The sequence below is a fragment of the Balearica regulorum genome, chromosome 5 (assembly GCF_011004875.1).
Source record: "Balearica regulorum gibbericeps isolate bBalReg1 chromosome 5, bBalReg1.pri, whole genome shotgun sequence".
Taxonomy (NCBI): Eukaryota; Metazoa; Chordata; class Aves; order Gruiformes; family Gruidae; genus Balearica; species Balearica regulorum.
In genome coordinates, this window is record NC_046188.1 from 42,381,134 (window position 1) to 42,402,104 (window position 20,971).

Consider the following 20,971-nt stretch of genomic DNA (forward strand, 5'->3'; position numbering starts at 1 on the left):
CAAAGGGGTCTTTTCTAAACCTCATGACTCAACAGGAGGGTCTCCATGGCAGTTTTGTCTGACCCTGTCCTCTATGCAGCAAATAATCCAGTGTGCCTTGACATCAAATCTTGTTAAATCACCATCACATTTACTACCAAACTTTGTTAAATCGCTGTTTTATATCAATAAACATACTGTTGCTTCTCTCTTGCAAGTGAAGTGCATCACTCCATCTGCAACACCATGGCATGATCTTTGGAAACACAAAGCTCCTTCATGTTTGGACCAGTAGAAGTAACCTTTATGCAGTACTGAGTTATACAATGCTGGAGCCAACCCCTATCTATTTTTTCATTCATTGGCCAGTCAAAGCCAGAAAGCCCTAAACATTTTCTGTGGACCACTACCTTCGGCACTACCAGCTGAACTACTATACTGCTACTAACCAATAATAAAATTGGTTGCCATGGTACTTCACTCGAAGTATGGAGCTCTCTCCTGAGGTAGCCTAAGAAGTTATTGAATGTCACAATGGATTAAGAATTTTTTTATTCACTTCACACTTGCGCCCACGTGCATTCTCCACATGCTTTCCTGTTTCTCCCAGATGGTCGTCATCTTGTCCTATCTCACCAGGACATTTTGTATTATAACTGTTAATCTTCACCTCATGATCCTTAAAACGGCCGTAAGAACAACTGAGAAACCTGACAGTACATTCAGCTTCTTCCTTCCAAAGTACCATTTTATGTTGTAACACGTATACTAGAGCCAATCACGTATGCCTTTAAAATGATACATATTTCTAACATCCGATAATAACAATAGTGGAGAAAAGATAGAAAAGACTATTGCAAAGCTCAAGAGGTATATACAAACAATCATAGGTTACTAACAGAAATTGCTCAGATGTCAACACAATTACAAGTCCCTGCATGAGAATTTTTTTTTTTTTTTTTAATTTCCATTATGCCCAAGGGGAAAAGAAACCCCTACCAAACCCAACCCCAACATTGTAACAGTAAGTGACACAGCAAGGTCCAGTCTGCTTTTTAGCTCTCATCTCCAAACCACACACAGAACCTTTTTTACTATGAAAATGGCACTGACTCATGAACTGATGAGGATTATTTGGTATCTCACCGCAACTGTAGTCCTTTGTTTGTCCGGGTGCCACCAAGCTGGTAAACCTTTGCAGTCTCTACCACACCAGTTATTTCAGCAACCTATATCACAGAGTAAAATACACAAAAAGGAAGGATGCAAGAGAGTATTTTTTGTGTTCCTGGAATATATCTGGCATATTCAAGCCTTTTCACTAGAGATAAAAACCCTTAGTCTAACTAACGATTCTAACTAGATCAAGGAAAGGAAGACTTTTCAGTGTACATTATCAGGTACTGAATTAGTTGCTTCATGCATCACCTTTGATTTGACAAATTATACCATCTGAATGCTTGATGCAGTTTTTCCTGTCTTCTCGGTTCAGTCTTCCTGATCAAATAATGTACGCTTTCCTACTTTTTCTGTTTCTTTTTCAATTAACACTGATTAGGGTTAATATATGTCCCAAATGAAATACACCAGTGCTGCTCACATACTAAATGCAGCCCCTCTGGGGACCTTTTTAAGGCAATTTTAGAGAACATTATTGCATCCTATGATTGTGCAGTTACAACAATGAAACAGAAAAACAAAACTGTGTTCTCAATCACCTTCTCTTCTGAGGCATGCTGACGTACTAGAAACACTTTGAAAAAAAAAAAAAAAAAAGAACCAAGACCACGCAATAACTTGGGAACATTCCCAGAAATAAGAAGTGAATTTTACTCATCCTTACTTGGTCAAAGCAGCATCCTGAACTCTAGTTTGCAACACAAATGATGAGCCAAGACAGCATGAACCAAAGCTAGAAGAACAGGCTTTGTTAGTGTTCCCTCTCTCTCACTAAATATATCTCTTCACCCAGCTAGTCCTAGAGATTTATTTATTTTTAAATCAGTCTCCTCCACTTCTTTGGCAGCAATTACATTTTCTGGTTATAAGCAATCTTTTTATGTTTATCATTCAAACAATTACAGGTACCCAAGAACTGCTAAGCCGCAAATATTATATTACAGCACTATAAAAAGAACTAAATCCCTTGGAACTAAACTCACCCGATAAACAGGTTTGCTGTTGTGATTTCCAATGCCAATACGGACAAAGCAGCCAGTGACTGTCTTGGCAAAGAAGGGCATATGACACCAGCGTTCCAGCTTGTGTCGTGATAACCGTACTCGGTTCAGTTCTTCAGGCAAGGACACTGGCTGGGACTTAGGAGGAATTTCTTCTTTCCTGATTTGGGAAAGGTGAGAAACAATAAAGAAAAAAGTAGAGACATAATCACCAAGAAAGGTGTCCTGAGCAAGATGCAGCATGAGTGCTAACTAAATTACTAGTAAATAGAATGATTCATCATTCACTAGTTGACTGTAGATATGTGAATTTAGCACTCGTGAGAAAGGCTTAATGCAAAGTCCCAGACTTGTACCCGTGGGCCCTGCTACCACACAGCAGGAGGACTCTCACACCAAGGCAGTTTATAGACCAATGCTTTAAGATAAGTCAGCACATATCCCTGCCCTGCTAATATGCCAGGGTTCTGCGGCTGCTAAACTGTAGGACTAAACAAATCCGTAAACAACACGGGGCTACAGGTGTTCCCCGCTTCAGTGGGGAACTGAGGCTGCAAACTCATCCAAGGTAAATCAGTCCCATGCACCGTGATATAGAAGCCAAGGACTCAAATTTGAGCAATGCAAGTGTGCCCAGAGGCAAAACCTTCAGAGACACTGAACTGCCTCCAAACAACCCTCTAGAACAGCACATGTCTACATAAAGTGGATCTCTGTTTTTGAACACAAACTTAAAAGTAATCATAGTTCAGTGTTTACTACTTACTCTTCCTCTTCATCAGAGGATGAGGATCTGGATGAGCGATCACTTTTCTCACTAGATTTATCATCTTCCTCCTCCTCTTCATCATCAGAATATACTTCACTAGTTTTTAATGGCTGTTTTTTTGCAAGCAGTTCAGCTGGGGGAAGGAGGAAAGAGAGAACATGGAAAAGCAAGCTATGAATTTTTTTATGAAAACTTCCTTTTAGAGCTGAAACCTTATTAAGAAAAAAAGGGGCAGATAGCTGTTAATTTTACACTGGATACAAGTGTCACGTGTTCAAATCCACTAGTAAACTAAACATTCCATTCAAAGAGAGAAATCAAAGTATTTAAAAGCATCTTAAGTCTCAGTTGTACTAATCTTCAGCCTCCTGACTTGACCGCACATAGCAATACAAGATGGGCATAACAACTGGATATACAAAGATAAAACTATTACGATGAGATAACTCATTGTAATTTTGCAAGAAAAAAAAAAATCATGTTTGGAGAGGAGCACAATAAAAATAAACAGTAGAGTAACAAAAAGGTTGCAGCTAAAGTCTGTGGCAAGATGAACAAGATGATGTGCCAGTGAAGAAACAAGCAAATGTAGACAAGGTAGCACAAGCACAATAAACACAGTTTGGATGGTTCAGAGATTAAATAACAGAATCTAAGTGACTAATTCAAATACACGAACTAAACATTACTAAGTGCCATTCAATGGACTGTGATCAAAGTTTTCTTTTTTTTTCAGACCATTCTGGGGAGGGGCGAGGGGGAGAAAGAGCATCAGTAGTACCAAACAATACCCTAGGTGGTCATGTTGGGCAAAAGACCAAGAAAAACACAGAAACGGAAATCATTCACTCCAAGGTGTAGGATTGTTGCAATAACTAGAAACAGGAAGTAGCACAGAGCTTTCAAAAAGCTGTAATTATGCCTCAAAAAATTGCAGCAATAGCAACACGCTTTCGTACCTGTTCTGTTCTTCCTTTTCTCTCTTTCTGCTTTTAGCTCTTCCATTGCCTGAGATTTCTTGTCTAGCTTCTCATCCCGCTTTGATCGCCGCTCTTTGTTATGTGACATGACCTAAAAACGTGCACAGGAAGTCCCTCAACACCAAGTGCAATCCATAAATTGAAATGCATTAAACCAAAGATTCTTTGCACACTTTGAAAACTTTTCAACTAGAAACTACTAACAAACTCCATTTTTAAATCAGTTTTTTTTCAAGTTCATTTTTACAGAGGCTATGGAGAAGAAAATCAATCTGAAGCATATTTCTTTTTTCTACTTCATATCAAAAATAACGAACATATTTGCACACCAACATTTCTGCCACCAAGTTTTAGTCTCAAATCTCCTCCTCAAAGTTAAAAAAGGATTAGAGAAATAAAATGGAAGTAACGCTACAACTAACAAGTAACAAAGAAAAATTGGATGAATATTCTTCTCATTTGCCTCTCCTTCTTCAAGGCTAAAAGACGACACTTGTACTCATTGAGTAGCAAAGAGAAAAGTTATGTTAAAAATGCTTAAAGCAGAAATAAAGTTGTGTGTAAAGTCTGCAATATGGACACAAATCTTAAGTGGTGTAAGTCTTCTAATATTTTCTGCTTCTAACAGGTCTATCTGAAATACCAAGTAGCACAAAAAGCAGCTTCTATAATAAGCACAAGAGACAGTCATTTGAAGTAAGTCAAAGTAATTTCTGGAAGGCCCTATAAAAGAACTCTGCATAAGTCTACACATTATGCATTATATATATGGACTATATAAGTATACACACACACACATATATGGAGTTGAGAGGGGCAGGGACATGATATTCACTCCACTTAACATGTGCCTAAGGAAAAACTCATCTCACCTAATTTGATTTAAGTGTTAATCATCTATTTAACTAGAAAATAACATAGAGTGAATTGCCAGCCGGAGATGCCCTCCTCCATTGCGCAAGGACAAAAGCGACAACAAGTACAAATGATCAACTAGTTCTTAGAGAGCTAAAGTTAGACAAGATGAATCCCATCCCATTCTGGGAGCCAATCTGCCCAGCCTCTATAAATAGTTAAGGGCAGGGTCTCAACCATGTGAAGCTACAGTTCAGTTACAGAGGCCTCACCCCAAAAACTGGTATTATCCTCTCTCTGCTGGAGGTAGAAAAACCATAAAACTATTTCTGTTCCTGCTAGCATTCAAGCTTTTCCTTCACTCCCCTACCAGTAGAAACTAAGCATTCTTTCCATTGTATGTGTATGCAAAATAATTATGACAACAACTGAGCAGCAGTTTCTGGCCTGCTCTCTCAAACTTTCACTTGCAAGACTGCATATGTAATGTTTCAGACTGAATGACAGAAGTTTGGCTAAAGGAACTGCAAAAGGTTGCTTTCCTGTTCTCATCCAGGAGAACTATCACAGCAACTCCAGATATAGCTGCTACTTTGCATTTTTCATTAAAAGGAGTTATCAGTGCACCCCCTCAGCAGGCCAAAGATGCCTTTAAATTTCTTTAAATGAACTGGAAAGGCTAAAGATAGCTTGAGCATACAAAAGAACTAAATTCTGACCTGCTTACCACACTGTTTGACCTAAAGGGAAAACATTACGGGCAGAGAGCGGCAGCATCCTATCTCCTGTTGCCAAGAGAAAAGGGTTTGTTACTAAGGACAGTTTTATTTCCTACCTGGGATTCCTGGATCTGTGTGAGTTTTTTCTTCTCCTGCTCTTCCTCTTGCTTTTTCTTTTTCTCTTTCTTTTCTTTCTTTTTTGCCGTTTTTAGTTTCTTCTTGATTTCAAATCTAGTAGCAATATTGAGACATAAAGAACGTATGAAACACCAGTCTCTCCCTGCGCAAGTACCACTTGTACCACTCAGATGCTACCTCAGCTTAATTTGTCAGTAGGCTGTAATGAACACTTCCACTGCTTGCCCCAGATGGATAACCCTCTAATGCTACCCTGTCCCCCACTCCCATCCCCTCCCTTCCCCAAGAAAAAGAAGGTGAAGAAAAGCTGAGGCTCACAGACAGCTAACCTAAAGGGCTAAGGAGACCACATAGTAATGGCTACTCCCTAGAAATCTGTCCTTACTCCATCTTCATCTTTACCAGTGTAGTGACCACTGCGTGCTGCCTCCAACTCTAAAAACAATTGGCTATTTCACATAATTTTAATCTCAACAACTAAAGATTTAGTTATTTAAAGCCACTATCATGATAACTTTTTCATAGTTAGACTCCACCTTTCTACTGGCACTGGTCTGTATAAGAACGACTGCAAAGAATTTACAGTGAGTCCTCCAGCAGCTACATTCCAATCAGACTCGGTTTCTGCAGTCCAGTTTAAGCACTGGCATTTCTACCTTCACAAAATAAGTCACCCTGAAATCTTATTTTCAGCCACTGTATTCAGAACAGTAGTGATTTTGCTGGAACTGCCCTGTGACCGAGATTCCACTGTACTATGGACTGGTCATTGCTTTAGTGAAGTGTGCATATGGACAAACACAAGGAAAAAGAAATTACTTAACTTCCAATAACTGAAATGCAAAATGTGTTATCCACATACACATTACACACTCTGTTCTTCTTCAGTCCTTTACATCTGGATTTTGTGGACAAGAAACTCAAGTGCCAGATGAGTTCATTGCCCTTTATGCCTTTAACATGAAGCCTAACACACAGGGCACGGGCATTGCATCACATGCAATGTCTGCTCTAATTCAAATGAACTCACTCGTGTGTACATTGAGCTAGACAGCATTTTGAAAGATTCAACTTACCATAAAGTTAACTAACTACCCCTCACCACCACCCCCTTAGTTCTACCTGCCAAGCCATTTACATAGAACAGGACAAACTCATTTAAGATTAAATCAGTAACTCAAGCTTAGATAGTTTAGCTCGGTCTTATCAAGTATTCTCCAGTGTTCATTCTTAAAGACATACAAGTTACCAGGGGACAGTGAATTAAATTAAAAAATATGGCGTCCTTCTACCTGATCTAAATCCAATCCTTCACTCATTTTGATTCCTTTGAGGAAAGCAGCAAACTAGAGAAGACATTGAAAGTAGTATTAAAGCGAGACAGACAGACAGACAGGCGGTGCTCTATGGCTTGGACAAATGGACAGTCTGACAGTGGCTTGTATGGACATGATTTACTCAACAGATGTCAGTCCTCTAGAGGAATCTTCCAGCAAATGAGAAAAGAGAGAAGTCACTGAAAAGGGAAGAAACTGGAGAAGACTTGCCCCATACGTACCAAATCTTTCCCATTAAACACATGGGAAGAAAAATACCTTTACTACAAGGAAGCTCCCTGACAGGACAGCATTACATTAACAAACAATCCCTTGAAAATGACATATCCAACACAACTCCTCATTATTTCAGTATCTCTCTCCTATTAAAGCCCCAACCAGCCTCACACTCATACAGAGGCAACCCTCACACTGCTCTGTGCTTCACTGTTATTTTCTGAAAAATTCCAGTGGCTCATATACACCTTACATTTTGTTTGTCTTTTTCCAAAGTATCAGTGTGTGACAGCTAATACAAAAATGACAAAGGAGAAAGCAGTCCTTCTGACTGTCTGGCATCTAGTATGTGAAGCAGCAATATGGTTGCAATGGTAGATGACAATGTGTATTCAACAGCTAAGAAACTTTCAGAAACTGACTTTTACAAGAATATGCAGAATTCCTGCTGTGTGCTCCTCAACTAGCTAGGAGGGCAGTTTACGCAAGAAATCTACAACGAAGCTTAATTCACTTTACAGTAATGAATGCTTGGATCACAAACATGAGAGCACAGTCAGCATACTCTCCATATAGCCTGCATAAATTTGCTACCAAATATCAACAGATACAAAATTCACCTTCTCTTTAGCACTTCTCTCTTCTCTATCCTGTTAAACAGCTCCTGCTCTCTCTCCTTTTCTGTCATTTGTTCCAGTCGAGCTCGGTCTTCTTCATCTCCCATCAGATCTTCTCCATAGCCATCATGGAATTCCTCATCTTCAGATGAAGAATCTGAATCTGAGCTAGATGAGGAGCTGTTGCTTTCTGAGTCAGAGACTTCTCCTAAAACAAAAAATACAAGGCAGTAAGATTAAAGCGGGGCAAAGCCCAACTACTTCATTGTAGCATGTCAGCAAAGGATATCAAGTATGAATTTTACAGTCCTCTTTCACTACACTAAAAGCTTACGTATCATGAAAACTAAACCCAGAAGGAAATACTTTATCACTGTAAGATATGCATGCTAAAAAATCAAAAAATGAGTGGTACTACATGTGAACACAGGTTGAGTTATAAATAAAAATTGTTAGTAGAACAAGCAAAATTTAGGAGGCCTTTTGGTTAGTATGTTAGAGCCTTAAGGTTAGATTTTTATGCCTATATGCTCATGTCCCTGAGAATTTGCACGTAGATCCGTAACTTTGTAAGTGTGTGTGGGTACCCCAAATGCCACTGCTAACTACCACCAATAGCATTATAGCAACCTGAAGAGCCAAAATTCATCATTTGAAGACTGTAATACTATAAATTGCTACATCACAAGATAAAGTTGAAACACACTAAACCCAGGACTGACAAGGCCGTGATGCTAGCTCTACTACTGTTATAAGCCCTCCCAGTTATACATGGACTTAGGTAACAGCTGACTCTCCAGTAATATTAATTAGGTAACACCACCTTTAACCTTGACCCAAGTCCAATTGCTTTGATTATCTCACCTAATCAACTACATTACACCAAATCACAAAAGCAGACGTTAGGATTCTTTCTTTCATTTTCATTCTGGTCTCAATATCATAGAATCACAGAATGGTTTGGGTTGGAAGGGACCTTAAAGACCATCTAGTTCCAACCCCCCTGCCATGGCCAGGGACACCCTCCGCTAGACCAGGTTGCCCAAAGCCCCATCCAACCTGGCCTTGAACACTTCCAGGGAGGGGGCAGCCACAGCTTCTCCAGGCAACCTGTTCCAGTGCCTCACCACCCTCACAGTAAAGAATTTCTTCCTAATACCTAATCTAAATGTCCTCTGCTTCAGCTTAAGGCCATCGCTTCTGGTTCTATCGCTCCATGCCCTTGTAACCAGTCCCTCTCCAGATTTCCTGTAGGTCCCCTTCAGGTACTGGAAGGCTGCTGTAAGGGCTCCCCAGAGCCTTCTCTTCTCCAGGCTGAACAACCCCAACTCTCTCAGCCTGTCCTCATAGGAGAGGTGCTCCATCCCTCCATTCAGTTTCGTGGCCCTCCTCCAACAGCTCCATGTCTCTTCTGTACTGGGGCCCCAGAGCTGGACGCAGTACTCCAGGTGGGGTCTCACAAGAGCAGAGTTGAGGGGCAGGATCACCTCCCTTGCCCTGCTGGTCACGCTTCTTTTGATGCGGCCCAAGACACAGCTGGCTTTCTGGGCTGAAAGCACGCATTGCTGGCTCATGTTGAGCTTCTTGTCCACCAACACCCCCAAGCCCTTCTGCTCGGGGCTGCTCTCAATCCATTGTCTGCCCACCCTCTAGCTGTGCTTGGGATTGCCCCGACCCATGTGCAGGACCTTGCACTTGGCCTTGTTGAACTTCATGCGGTTCGCACAGGCCCACCTCTCCAGCCTGTCCAGGTCCCTCTGGATGGCATCCCTTCCCTCCAGCGTGTCGACCACACCACACGCAGCTTGGTGTCATCGGCAAACTTGCTGAGAGTGCGCTCGATCCCACTGTCCATGTTGCTGACAAAGATGTTAAACAGCACTGGTCCCAATACTGACCCCTGAGGAACACCACTCAGACATCAAGCCATTGACCATCCAGTCAATTCCTTATCCACCAAGTGGTCCATCTGTCAAATGCATGTCTCTCCAATTTAGAGACAAGGATGTCATGCAGGACAGTGTCAAATGCTTTGCACAGATCCAGGTAGGTGTTCTTCCCATCAGTTGTTCTTCCCTTATGCAGTAATGCTGTAACCCCATTGCAGAAGGTCACCAAATTTGTCAGGCCTTAGTGAAGCCATGCTGGCTGTCACCAATTGCCTCATTTTCCATGTGCCTGAGCATAATTTCCAGGAGGATCTGCTCCATGATCTTGCTGGGCACAGAGGTGAGACTGACTGGCCTGTAATTCCCCAGGTCTTCCTTTTCTCCCTTTTTAAAAATGGGGGATATGTCCCCTTTCCAAACTTACACTGCGAAAAACCTTTATGTGTACGCAGTGATATATACAAGTTTAGTCACTTCATGCTTTGTCTGTCTCCATTGTGCTTACTAGACTTAAAACTATAGGCTCCTTTATATTCTTGCTTAACTTTGGTTTTTTAGGATCAACTGAAATTGCAACTAACCACCTGCAAACCTTCATAGGCATGATAAAAACAGGAAGTTTGCCCAGCATTGGAACAGATTCAATATTCATGTAAAAAAAAAATCTGACAAAGTTATAGTACTGATTTTTCTTCTTTCATGTCAGTATAAATGTGCAAGAATTCCAATTCAGAGCAAATGCAGGCAAGATAAGCTCCTATTTGCATCAGGCAACACTATACACCTCTCCCTTTGTAATCACAAGAAGTTTAAGAAGGAAGAATACATCAATGGGAATAAAAGAAAATGCTACCCACACTACAGATGGGACAGGCTAGAAGGAAGAAAATAATTTTCCAGGACAAAGTCAAGTACTAAAACATGTCATACATTCTTCAGTTGAAACAGTTATTTAGTGTTGCGTTTGTAATGGAGTGCTTATAGCAATGCTATACTGAATTATACGCACTTCAAGCCATGGCAAGTTTGAGTGTCATCCAGACTCCAGTAACACAAAGGAAACTCTCTGAAGGTAGTCTTTAACATCTCCATTTAACAGTACTCTTCAGTGCGCACAAAGGGGGAATTTGACTTGGAATTATACTGTAAGTAGACACACATGTGTTATCTTACCCTCTTCAGGTGCTGAGCTCTCAGCTGAGCTGTCTTTATCTGAGCTGCCTGAAGAGGCAGCTTTGTTCATCTGTTTCTTCATGGCTCCCTTCTTCTCTGCCTTACTCGCTTTTCCCTTTTTTTTGTTTTTAGAACCTCCAACAGTCCACTGCAAGGAAAGAACCAAGAAAGGGATCATGAGACACAAACACCACTCTTCTCCCTCCCTCAAAACACTGGAGTAAAAACAACTGAGAAACAGTCTAATACCTGACAGCAACAAATCAATCATACAAGGGGGAAAAAAAAAAAAAAAGAAAAAAGAAAAGAAAAAAAAAAAGAAGCAGCCAATAGGAAACTTACAAAATTATAACATTTTACAAGATTTTTTGTTCGGGTGGTGGTGGAGTGTTGTGTAGTTGTTTTGGGTTTTTTTCTTAAAAAAAAAAAGAATCAGTTATCAGTGCAAGCCAACAGTTGGTAGAACACTCCTTTTAAAAACAATGAAGACTTCAGAGTCCACGATATCTGCCAGGAGAAAAGAGGTACTGAAAATATATTCCTACGAAAATAATTTTAAATAACTGTCCAGCTGCATTTGTAAAGATTAGCTTCAGTTTACTACTATTAAACAGAAGAAGCAACAGATGTGTTTCCAAAACTAGTTTATCCAAGAGCAGATTTTAGATTTCATGAAGGCACACCAATTACACAACAGCCTTTCCAAAACCTCATTTTTACCATGAGTACACAGCACATATGTTTTTTTATGCAAAAAACCAATAGCACACTCACTCATAGACAGTAATATCACTGCCTGCATCTACGTGCACAAATCGGAATCAAAATCAGAATCACAGAAGTCAGGAAAACAAGAAAAAAGTCAAATGTCAAATCTTAATTTTAATTTTCTCTTAACATCATATTCTCAATTAACTTTCCAAGTACAGGACTTATACCACCACACACACACACGTAACAACTTTAAATCCCAAAGACCCAGGAGAAGAGCTGGTATTTACCTTACAGTGTGATTTCTTATTAGACTTTTTGCGTTGTCCCAACTACCTGGGTAAAGCCATAGAACAGAACCAATAAAACCAGATTGCCTATGTATTATTTTAAGGCTTTAAAATATTTTGCACTTAACTACCTCTCCTAGAAGTTCTCCAGATGCAGGACCTTCAGGGATAAGACAGTTTCTTTCTAAATAGATAGATATATATATTTAGACTGTTTTCCTCTCCATACCTATATATTACTCTCATCTTTCATGTACATCACCATCTGTTCAAGCATGGAGCCTACCAAAAAATATATTCCTAACTCAAACGAGCAAATACTCCTTTGCAAAACTGAGATCTTGTACTCAAAACTACTCTAACTAGAAAAAAAGAAATCTTTACATTTGACCTCAGGTGCATGCAAACTCCAAGTTTCTCACCCACCCATCCCTTCCTGGGGCACGAATCCCTGCAGGCAGTAATCATTCCATCAAATCTGATGATGACTTCTGCCAGATTAGGCACCATCTTCAGAGAACACTGGTGTTCAAATACTCTAAATGAAACTCAACCTGATCTACTAATATCTTTAGAATTTCCTAGGTTTTGATTACTCTCACATACAGCTTTGTACCTTCCATATTACCACCTGCTTCATCTTCATTAAGCATCAGCTGCACCTTCAACAGCATCTGTCAGAGGCTGGGCAGAAGTTTTCTGAGGTAAGAGTACAGCTACCTAGTGGTGAGCCTCTAATTGCAATCCATGCCCTATGCAGGTAGCTCAGTCTGTTATGGTCCATAGGACAGGTGAGAAACTGCACAGAAAGCATCTGACTTTACATCAGCCTGAGCTTGCACTCAACTCTATATTGGCTTCCACATTGAAGTTTTACTTGTTCGGTATTACAATACTGCTGCCTAATAATATTCCTGGTTAACTATGCCCACGTCAATCAGTTAAGAACAAGCTTCTACTCTGCCTGAATCTCCTCAAACCTCAACGTTAAGGACTTCTCTCCTAGGTATTACAGAAAAGTGCATTTTTGCTATTTGTTCAAGAGCTCACCTACTGCCAGCATACTAGTGAAAACACAACAAAGTGAAACTGAGCGTTCAGCAGGGAGAAGCAGTGTCCTCTCAACCAGGGGTGCAGAGGTGCCACCTTCCCAGAGCTCTGCCGCTTCTTTTCAGTGTCCCAACACTGAATTATACCACGCATCAGCATACTGTATAGCAAGGAAGAAGCACAGAGAAAGCCATAGTATACACCTCAGTTATATCAAGACCTTGAAAGGTCATGCTGAGATGAAAGAAGTTAAGATCAGATAAAACCAGCAGGACTTCAGTTGTTAAAAAATGTTTAATAGCTGTAGATGCATGTGTTACAGATGACTGTTCTCAGCCTTTGACTCACAAGCAGAATTGTGGAGAGAACCTGGGTCTAGGAAGATGGGATTGAAGAGGAAGTTGTGTGACAACCTCTTGAACAAAAAATGTAATAAGAAAAAAAAAAATCTGCCCTAATCTAGGAAATTTTACTTTGGTTTCTATTTTACCCTGGAGATTACACTTCATCTCGCTTTTGTTTATGCAAGTGACCTCTACATCTTTTAAGTCACAGTAACTGATGGTCATCTCCCAGTGCTGTCACAAAACCAAGTTCCTCCACATCCAACTCAGGTGCTTCAGCAGTTATTCAGCTACCCCAATCTCTCATGAATGCCTGATCACTCCTGGTACCACTACAGGACAAGATAAGGGTTCCAGCAAGCCTCAAGGACAAATAAATCATCAAAACTAGGACACAGTCAGTGTGAGGCTCTTTTAGGCTCACAGATTGCTCTGCAGGCTCAGGGACCATCAGTTGTCACTTGGACACTGAACGACCACTCTGCACTTGTTCAGAGAGAGACTAGCCAACATCAAGTTTCTTCTCACAGCAGAAGAAGACATAACAGAAATTAGCGGGGAGGGGGGGAGAAAAGAGAATACTGGAAAGCCATGAGCTGCGTGGCAACCTGCAGTCCAAACCAGTCTTGAGCCCCTTCCTCGCACTCTAGCACAACAGCAGAGATCAGAAAGGCACCAACGTGTTTGCAGGTAACGTCAAGTAAAAATGCACACACAGAGTCAGAAGCATTTGTCTCCTCTATTTCCCTTACCTCCACGCATCTCAAACAACAATAACAATATTTTCCAAAATCTGTCCTCTATTGCAGCCTCTCCAGGTTCCCTCTTCCATGTCCCAGCCAGGCACAGCCAGGCAACACTTCTCACGTGCTTTCCAGGACTATAACGCCTCCTCTAAACAGCCCCTCTATTTACTACTGCCTCTTCAGCCACCATCTGGAACTCTCCGTGGTTCCAGACACAGCAAGTTAATAAATCTATGCAGAAGTGTGCTGCAACATGGCTTTCTGCTTGTTTAGTCCTATCAAACAACAGAGCTTTATGGTTCATTCACAGGAAGTAGCCAGAAGAGCATTTCAATTTTTCCTCTTGCTTCAAAGGATCACAGTGCTAATAGCTCGAGTATTTCCCCCAAGAACTCCCAAGTTAAGCCAGAGTACCCAGAATGGACTGCCAACGACCAAAAAAAACCCCACCACGTTAGAAATCAGTCAGATTTAGAAGTCAGCTTATACAAAAACAACTACATAAAATGATTGAAGAAAATCATTTATAGCTCAGCAACCCTGGAACATCTTTCCACTAGGGAGATGAAATGAGATCGAGGAGAAAGGGGGGCGGAGTGAACTCAGAGTGCAGAATACAGTAGAATTTTTTTTATCCTACTACTCAGTCCCTATTTTCTTCTATTCACACAGTACCTAAATGCATTATCCACTGAGATGTTATTTCGCAAACAGGTATTCTCCCTGCCTTTTTTTTTAAACATCAAACCAGAGATGCACAACCAAGGTTACCAGCCTGTCCTTGCCATATCCTTCCCCCTGGATATGGCTTTTATAAGCAAAAGGCAAATTACAAGCCACAACATCAAAGCAAAACCAAGTCCCTTACCAATGTGTTCCTTTCCTAGGCCAGATAAACATAAGCTGTCCTGTTGTCATGGCATGTAAGAGGCCAAGGTGCATAACATTAGCCCAGTTTACAAGCTTTCTTCCATTCACACAGAGAAAACAAAAGCCAGTCCTCCAGGCAAGTCATCAAACTGCAGTTTCAGCCTGTCAGAAGACAACAGCAGGCAGCACAGATATAAGGCAGCATTTACCGTCTTCAGTGTTTCTCAAAGCTGGGAGAATTCTGGAGACCGCACTCCCAAGAGCTACAAGGAGGAAAATGATCTCTACCACTACTGTTAAAACTAAATAGTAAATAAAAAGCCCTTGTTACTTTTCTTGCCTTTCCTGTCACTGGGATGCCTCCAACACCTTCACAATGACAACAGCCCAGCAATTAGTAAACTTAAAGGGCCATTTTAGACACAAAGAGGAGACTCAAGGTGTCTTTCCAAAATAGAAAGGAGATAAGCAAATAAAGGAAACACTTCCGAAGCCACAGAAGAGGCTTTGCCAGGAACTGGCTGACAGACAGCTTCATGGGCCAAAATATCACCAGACACCTGATCCACCTTTATTGCCTGAAACACTGCTCAAAGGAGCTCACAGAAAGCTAACTATGGGAAAAAAAAAGTCTACCTATATTAGGTTTAAATTCAGTTTAAACTGCAAGTTAACATTTGCTCTAGAAGTACTTTGAGGGGTCCATGTGTTGAAAATTGGTGAGAACTGCTGAGTGACAACATCAAGATGGTAGATACCAAATGCCAAAGAAGCAGCACTCTCCATAATCAAAACAAACTTGAGAATGCTACTAGCAGTGAAAACTTGCAATGTTTTCTTTCAGAAGCCTGGGCCAAACATCTAGACATGGCAACAGCCAAAAAACACTTGGTTAATGTGTACCTTGCATGGCTCTAGCATCACCAGCCAGCATTACCTGGACTAACAAAGGCTTAGTAACTTCTCTAGATATTAGACAGTGCCTTATGACTGCATTGTTCTCAGTAAAAACTGCTCCTGGGTACAAAGGAAAAGTTCATTCAGTGAAAAAAAATTTAACAACGTCACCTATTCAATTCCAATACCTCCATGAGTCTATTTCTGGTGCAACCTGCTCCACTTCAGAGTTCCTACAGACTCTCATACCACATAAATCAAGTCCCGAGAAGTCCCCATGCTAGTTTGCAATTTAAAGAAGTTGCTTGCAGACCAAATTTTATACTATTTGGTTGACAGCTAGTTTCCATTACTTCTTTGGACATGCGCAGGCTAACTGTATGGAAGCTAGCTATTCAGATTTGCACTTGCACTCTGTTTGAGGTGAGGGAAGTAACATACTTCTCTTCCTTAAGGAAAGCTTTACTATTGCATCCGTTAACAGCTGAAGAAAAACTGTCTCCAAGAAAAGTCAGTTACAAAACACACAGTCTATAAGGCTAAGTATAAGAAGATTAAAGCACAGCCCATTTCAAATTTCCTAAACTTGAAAAAATGTATGGCAAAGGCCTCACAGGACTGGATGTCCCACTCATTCTTGAAGGTCTAATTAAGCAGTATTACTAAATAAAAGCACACAGGGAAGGAAGATATTTAGCACTGTAATCTCTACAAACCCACAAAAGACATCTCGAAACAGAAGGAACACATGCAGTTTTCTGCTAATCTGTGGTTTACTGGAGTGCAGTAAGTAGATCCAAACTTTCAAACCCTTTCCTCATAATATGGGCATAAAGCCTCCTAGGCTGGCTATTACTCAAGACCAATTTCCTCACTGACTGCATGAACACTGCTCACCTCCTCCTCTATCCCATAGCTCTTGACAAGATCTTCAACTATTAAATCTGCACATTTGCAAATAAAGGCATAAAAAGATATTCCTCACTAAACTCCAGACTAGTACCAAGCGTTCACAACATAACTTCTCTTTTCCTGGAAATATCTTCTGCTATCACCCTAGAGCTGTTAAAAGGCACAACCAAACTCCTCACAATATTAGAATGAGTGTAGAAGGATGCACAGACTTAAACCACCATTGCTAACAACAAACCTTTCAAGAGAAACAAACAGGAGTTTCTACAGAATCATGGCTTTCTGTCTAATCTACACTGATGTTAGCGAACTTGTTGCAGAAATCATCCAGCCTTCACCACGCAACAGAAAGAATTCTCTTACTGTAAGCAATGATGCCAGAATAAAAGAAAGAGCAAGAACCCAGAATTAACCTACTGCAACTGAGGAACACCATCTGCACAATGTCTTCAAAAAGCAACAAGGGTACCTTGTGGACACATACTACCTACTACTACACCTCTACCACAGTAGCCCCAATAGGAACTTGGCTAACACCAAACCGGTTATGTGCAGCAGGCTAACAACAGTTTGGGACGGTGAGCTTTTGAGTAGTCACAGCCACACGTTGCTCCACAGATAAATAAACTGTCTGCCTCCACATCTGCATCCGGCTTAGTATATCTCTTTGCGAAGGTAGTACTTCTTACTGCAAAGCCCTGCAGTCATTGCTATTTATCAGCTGTTTTCTGAACAGCAGTTCATAGTCAATTCAGTCACGTACATTCCACAGACACATCAGAAGATGGTTGAGAGGACCCCTCCTACTTCATTGCCTGCAACTCCCCTTCAGTCCTTGGCTAGGTAATTTGATTCAGACCGTGGAGGTCCCTAAAGTGTTACGGAACACAGCACGCGCACCATGAACACCTGATGTGGCTAACAGCTTTCACACATTTCTCACTGAGATACACAACATACAACATTAAGGATCTACAGAAATCCCTTGGGTATCATCGTATATAGGTGTGGCATGATTTGTACATGCTGTATTCTATAATCCCAAAATGCACTTTCTCTCCCCTATGCCCCACAAACTTTCCTCCCTTTAAAAAAAAAAAGCAGAACGCAGCATTAGCCTCTGAAGCAGAGATTTAGGCTCCTTTCCTGTACATGCAATATAGTGACAATCCTGGAATGTTTAGCACCTGCCAGGAACCACAAAGGATGTGCACACTACAAAACCTGTGTGGAAGCAAGTTTGCCCGGAGCAACAATTTCCATGCTTTTACCTCCAAGTCCTCATCTTGCAAGAAATCCAGTAAGATAATTTCAATTTTTAGATCCCCTCTCCCAACCCCCAAGGTTGAGCAAACTTCAGCCACAAGAATACTGATTAAAACCAAAGTTGTTCAAGCAGGAGTAGTATAATCAAGGCTAGGGATGCACACAACTGAATGACTGGCAGAAGCAGAACTGTCATAACCCAGCCTGTCTCACCCTGCTGTAACGAGCAGCAGTTCAGAATGCATATTTCAGGCACAGGAATAGAAGCAACTGTCCTAATTACCTCTTCTCTAAATCTTTTCCTCTTGCTGCATAGAGGTCAGAAAGAACAGAGTATCAATTAGAAATGATACTTTCTAATCTGTGTATCAAATGCACAAGGTACAACAGAGATATTACTGCATCTGCAAGGTCTGTGTAAATTTGTGAAGAGATACATTGTCATATTCTACATATAATGGAAAGGTACACCTTACTTGTAGTCATACAAGCTAAAAATAATTTGAATAGTATTATTTATTCTGTCAGTTTTCAGAGATAAACGCAGAACAGAAGACTATCATCGACATGGTCTCTACACCTAAGTCTACTTTTCCAGACAAGCTGGTCTCCACACAGCTTAGAATAAATAAGCTGCGTGCCAGCAGATCTGAACACACACAGCGAGAGACCGAGTGGTCACCCAATAACAAACCTAATATCCACTCCATTCATAACTGTCTCTCTCCTTATGTCTTAAGCATATATTAGATACAAGAATCACTTCTTTTTTTAAAAAGAAAAGGATTGATTGAAACAGTTTCAAGCATATTTATTTCAAAAATGCCTGAGAAAGAAAACTAAACCACACATTCTTTACACTTACTGGAAGAACTCAGCTACACTACCAAATGCTTAATACTTCATCACTGGCCTACACTATTGGTCTTCAAGTTGTCATAATGAATAATCTTTCCTGTAGTTGGGGGGGGGAAAAAGGAAAAAAAAAAGAAAAAAACCCACCCCAAACAGCTCCCTGTTAAATTTTTAAGAATGAATGGAATAAATGACCTCACTACGTTGTGCGGAAAGCTTGCAAAAGACATTTATAAACCTTCAAGAAAGTGGTTTTATTCAAATACCCATATGACCTGTTTGTCAGTTCCTCTGTTTTAATAAGTCGATTTCAATTTTCCTTTATAGAGATGAAAGCAGAGACTTTTAACCAGCTCTAGAATGTAGTACCAAGAACAAATAATAAAAGCAGATCTAGCAGATAAGCACTGCTATACAAGGAATTGACAAAACCCTAGAACAAAGTAATTCTAACCTCTTCCTCGCCTCACTTTCTTCAAAAATGCCAATAAAAACACAGTCTGTTGCATATTCAAATGACCAGACAAGCCAGTTCACAGCGGTTCTTGGAGAATCAAAGTAGGTAAATAGAACAGTTTTGCCACCTGTAAAATAGTATCACCTGCCTTGAGCCTTTTCCTCTCTGAGGAAAGAGGCTGTCTTCTAAAGCTGAAAACCTCTCTCCCTTGAATTCAGAGTCCAGCTTTAGCAGCTTCACTGCTACTTCAACCACAAGCATTACACAGGAAAAACACTAGTTTTACGCAGGCAGATCACCAGACCATTCAGACCACATGAACATGGGATTAAACAGGCAGTCATCTTTTCTACAGACATTCAGACTATTATGTATACAGTTACAATTCAAAGCATATTAATTACAAGGAAAAAAAAGAAGCATTTCTGAGCACATGTCCTCTGAGCTTAATGGATCTCCATCAGTTCCGCTGATGGCCAGTCCCACTTTATGAAGTCAGCAGGCTAAACACACTTTCACTGCTTAGGTATAATCAGACAAATAACCCATAGTAAGTTCACTGATATCACAACAAACTCACCTCATCATCACTGTCTGATGTCTCAGAGTCTGAAGAAGCTGTAGGTTTGCTCACAGGTGGCTCCTTTTCTTCAGAGTCACTGCGTTTCCTTTTGGCCAACGACAAGAGCTCCTGGTGTGAAAAAACATACATTTATTTTTAAACATCATAAATAGTTTTACCAATCCAGGTCAGTATATATGCACCTTCTCTGCAATATTTGAGCACATCCAGGGACATGATTATCCCCACTGACTAAGGAACAAAGTCTATTTATGTTTCATAAATATACATATACACACACACGCCATTTTAATACAACTGGATGCTAGAAAAGGATTTTGAGGATAACAAGCTGTAAGTAATAAATACTACTACCATTACTTTCTTAGTATAAATGACATAAGAAGTTACTCTGAGTCATGTCCAGGTCTGTTTTATTTGGACTAGGTAATAACTCAAAAACACCCTAACTACATTGTGCAGTTTTAACCCAAAAAGCCAAATACCACTAGAGATCAATGCCGCCTTCTAAACAAAAGAGATGTTTGCAATTACACACTTTGAAAGGGAAGTGCTTCAGGCATCACCACAATGTCATGGCCGATAACATTTAGTCAGCCTGTTCAATTCCTTTTCACTGTCCCTACACACCACAGAATGTACTTAAAGCTTTGGATAGACACAGAGCAGGCATCAAGCTCAAAGTTTGCAAAACTAAGTAGAGCTGTTCTCCTCCAAAGGAAGCACTTTCAAAGGCAACAGCACCAGCACAAAGAACTACATGGATCTCATAATCTCATCATCTGCTGTTCATAGCTTGTTCAGACGACAGAAGCAGTAGTATAAAACAAACGTTTCCAAAGCTGCATTACTGTCTTTGTAGTCCATGACACATAATTTATTCTTAAAAACATTGCTCTGGGGCTGATGAATCTTAGCTGTGAGTAAAAATACAGTCACACCAACTTCTGTAGTCTTGGGAAGTCAATACTAGATTGGTTTGCACTGGTTTCACAACTGGAAGATTATTTCCACAGCAAATGGATTACAATTCGGTACTTCAAATGAGAACATAAACACTGCAGAAACTGATGGCCTAGGCTACTTACCAACAAAGAAACCTTCCATTAGTAATGGTATTTTACAAACCTCTCTCTGA

The 20,971-nt window shown here is 40.5% G+C and overlaps 1 protein-coding gene across 1 annotated transcript in view; it reads right to left on the reverse strand.

Annotated features, from left to right (window-relative positions):
* The window catches only part of RTF1 (RTF1 homolog, Paf1/RNA polymerase II complex component), a 30,716-nt gene that overhangs the window by 7,856 nt on the left and 1,889 nt on the right, over positions 1-20,971 (reverse strand). The window contains 8 exon segments of the mRNA XM_075754458.1: positions 1,126-1,208; positions 2,142-2,319; positions 2,926-3,061; positions 3,888-3,999; positions 5,599-5,713; positions 7,794-7,998; positions 10,853-11,000; positions 19,831-19,941. Coding sequence (XP_075610573.1) covers positions 1,126-1,208; positions 2,142-2,319; positions 2,926-3,061; positions 3,888-3,999; positions 5,599-5,713; positions 7,794-7,998; positions 10,853-11,000; positions 19,831-19,941 — 1,088 coding nt within the window.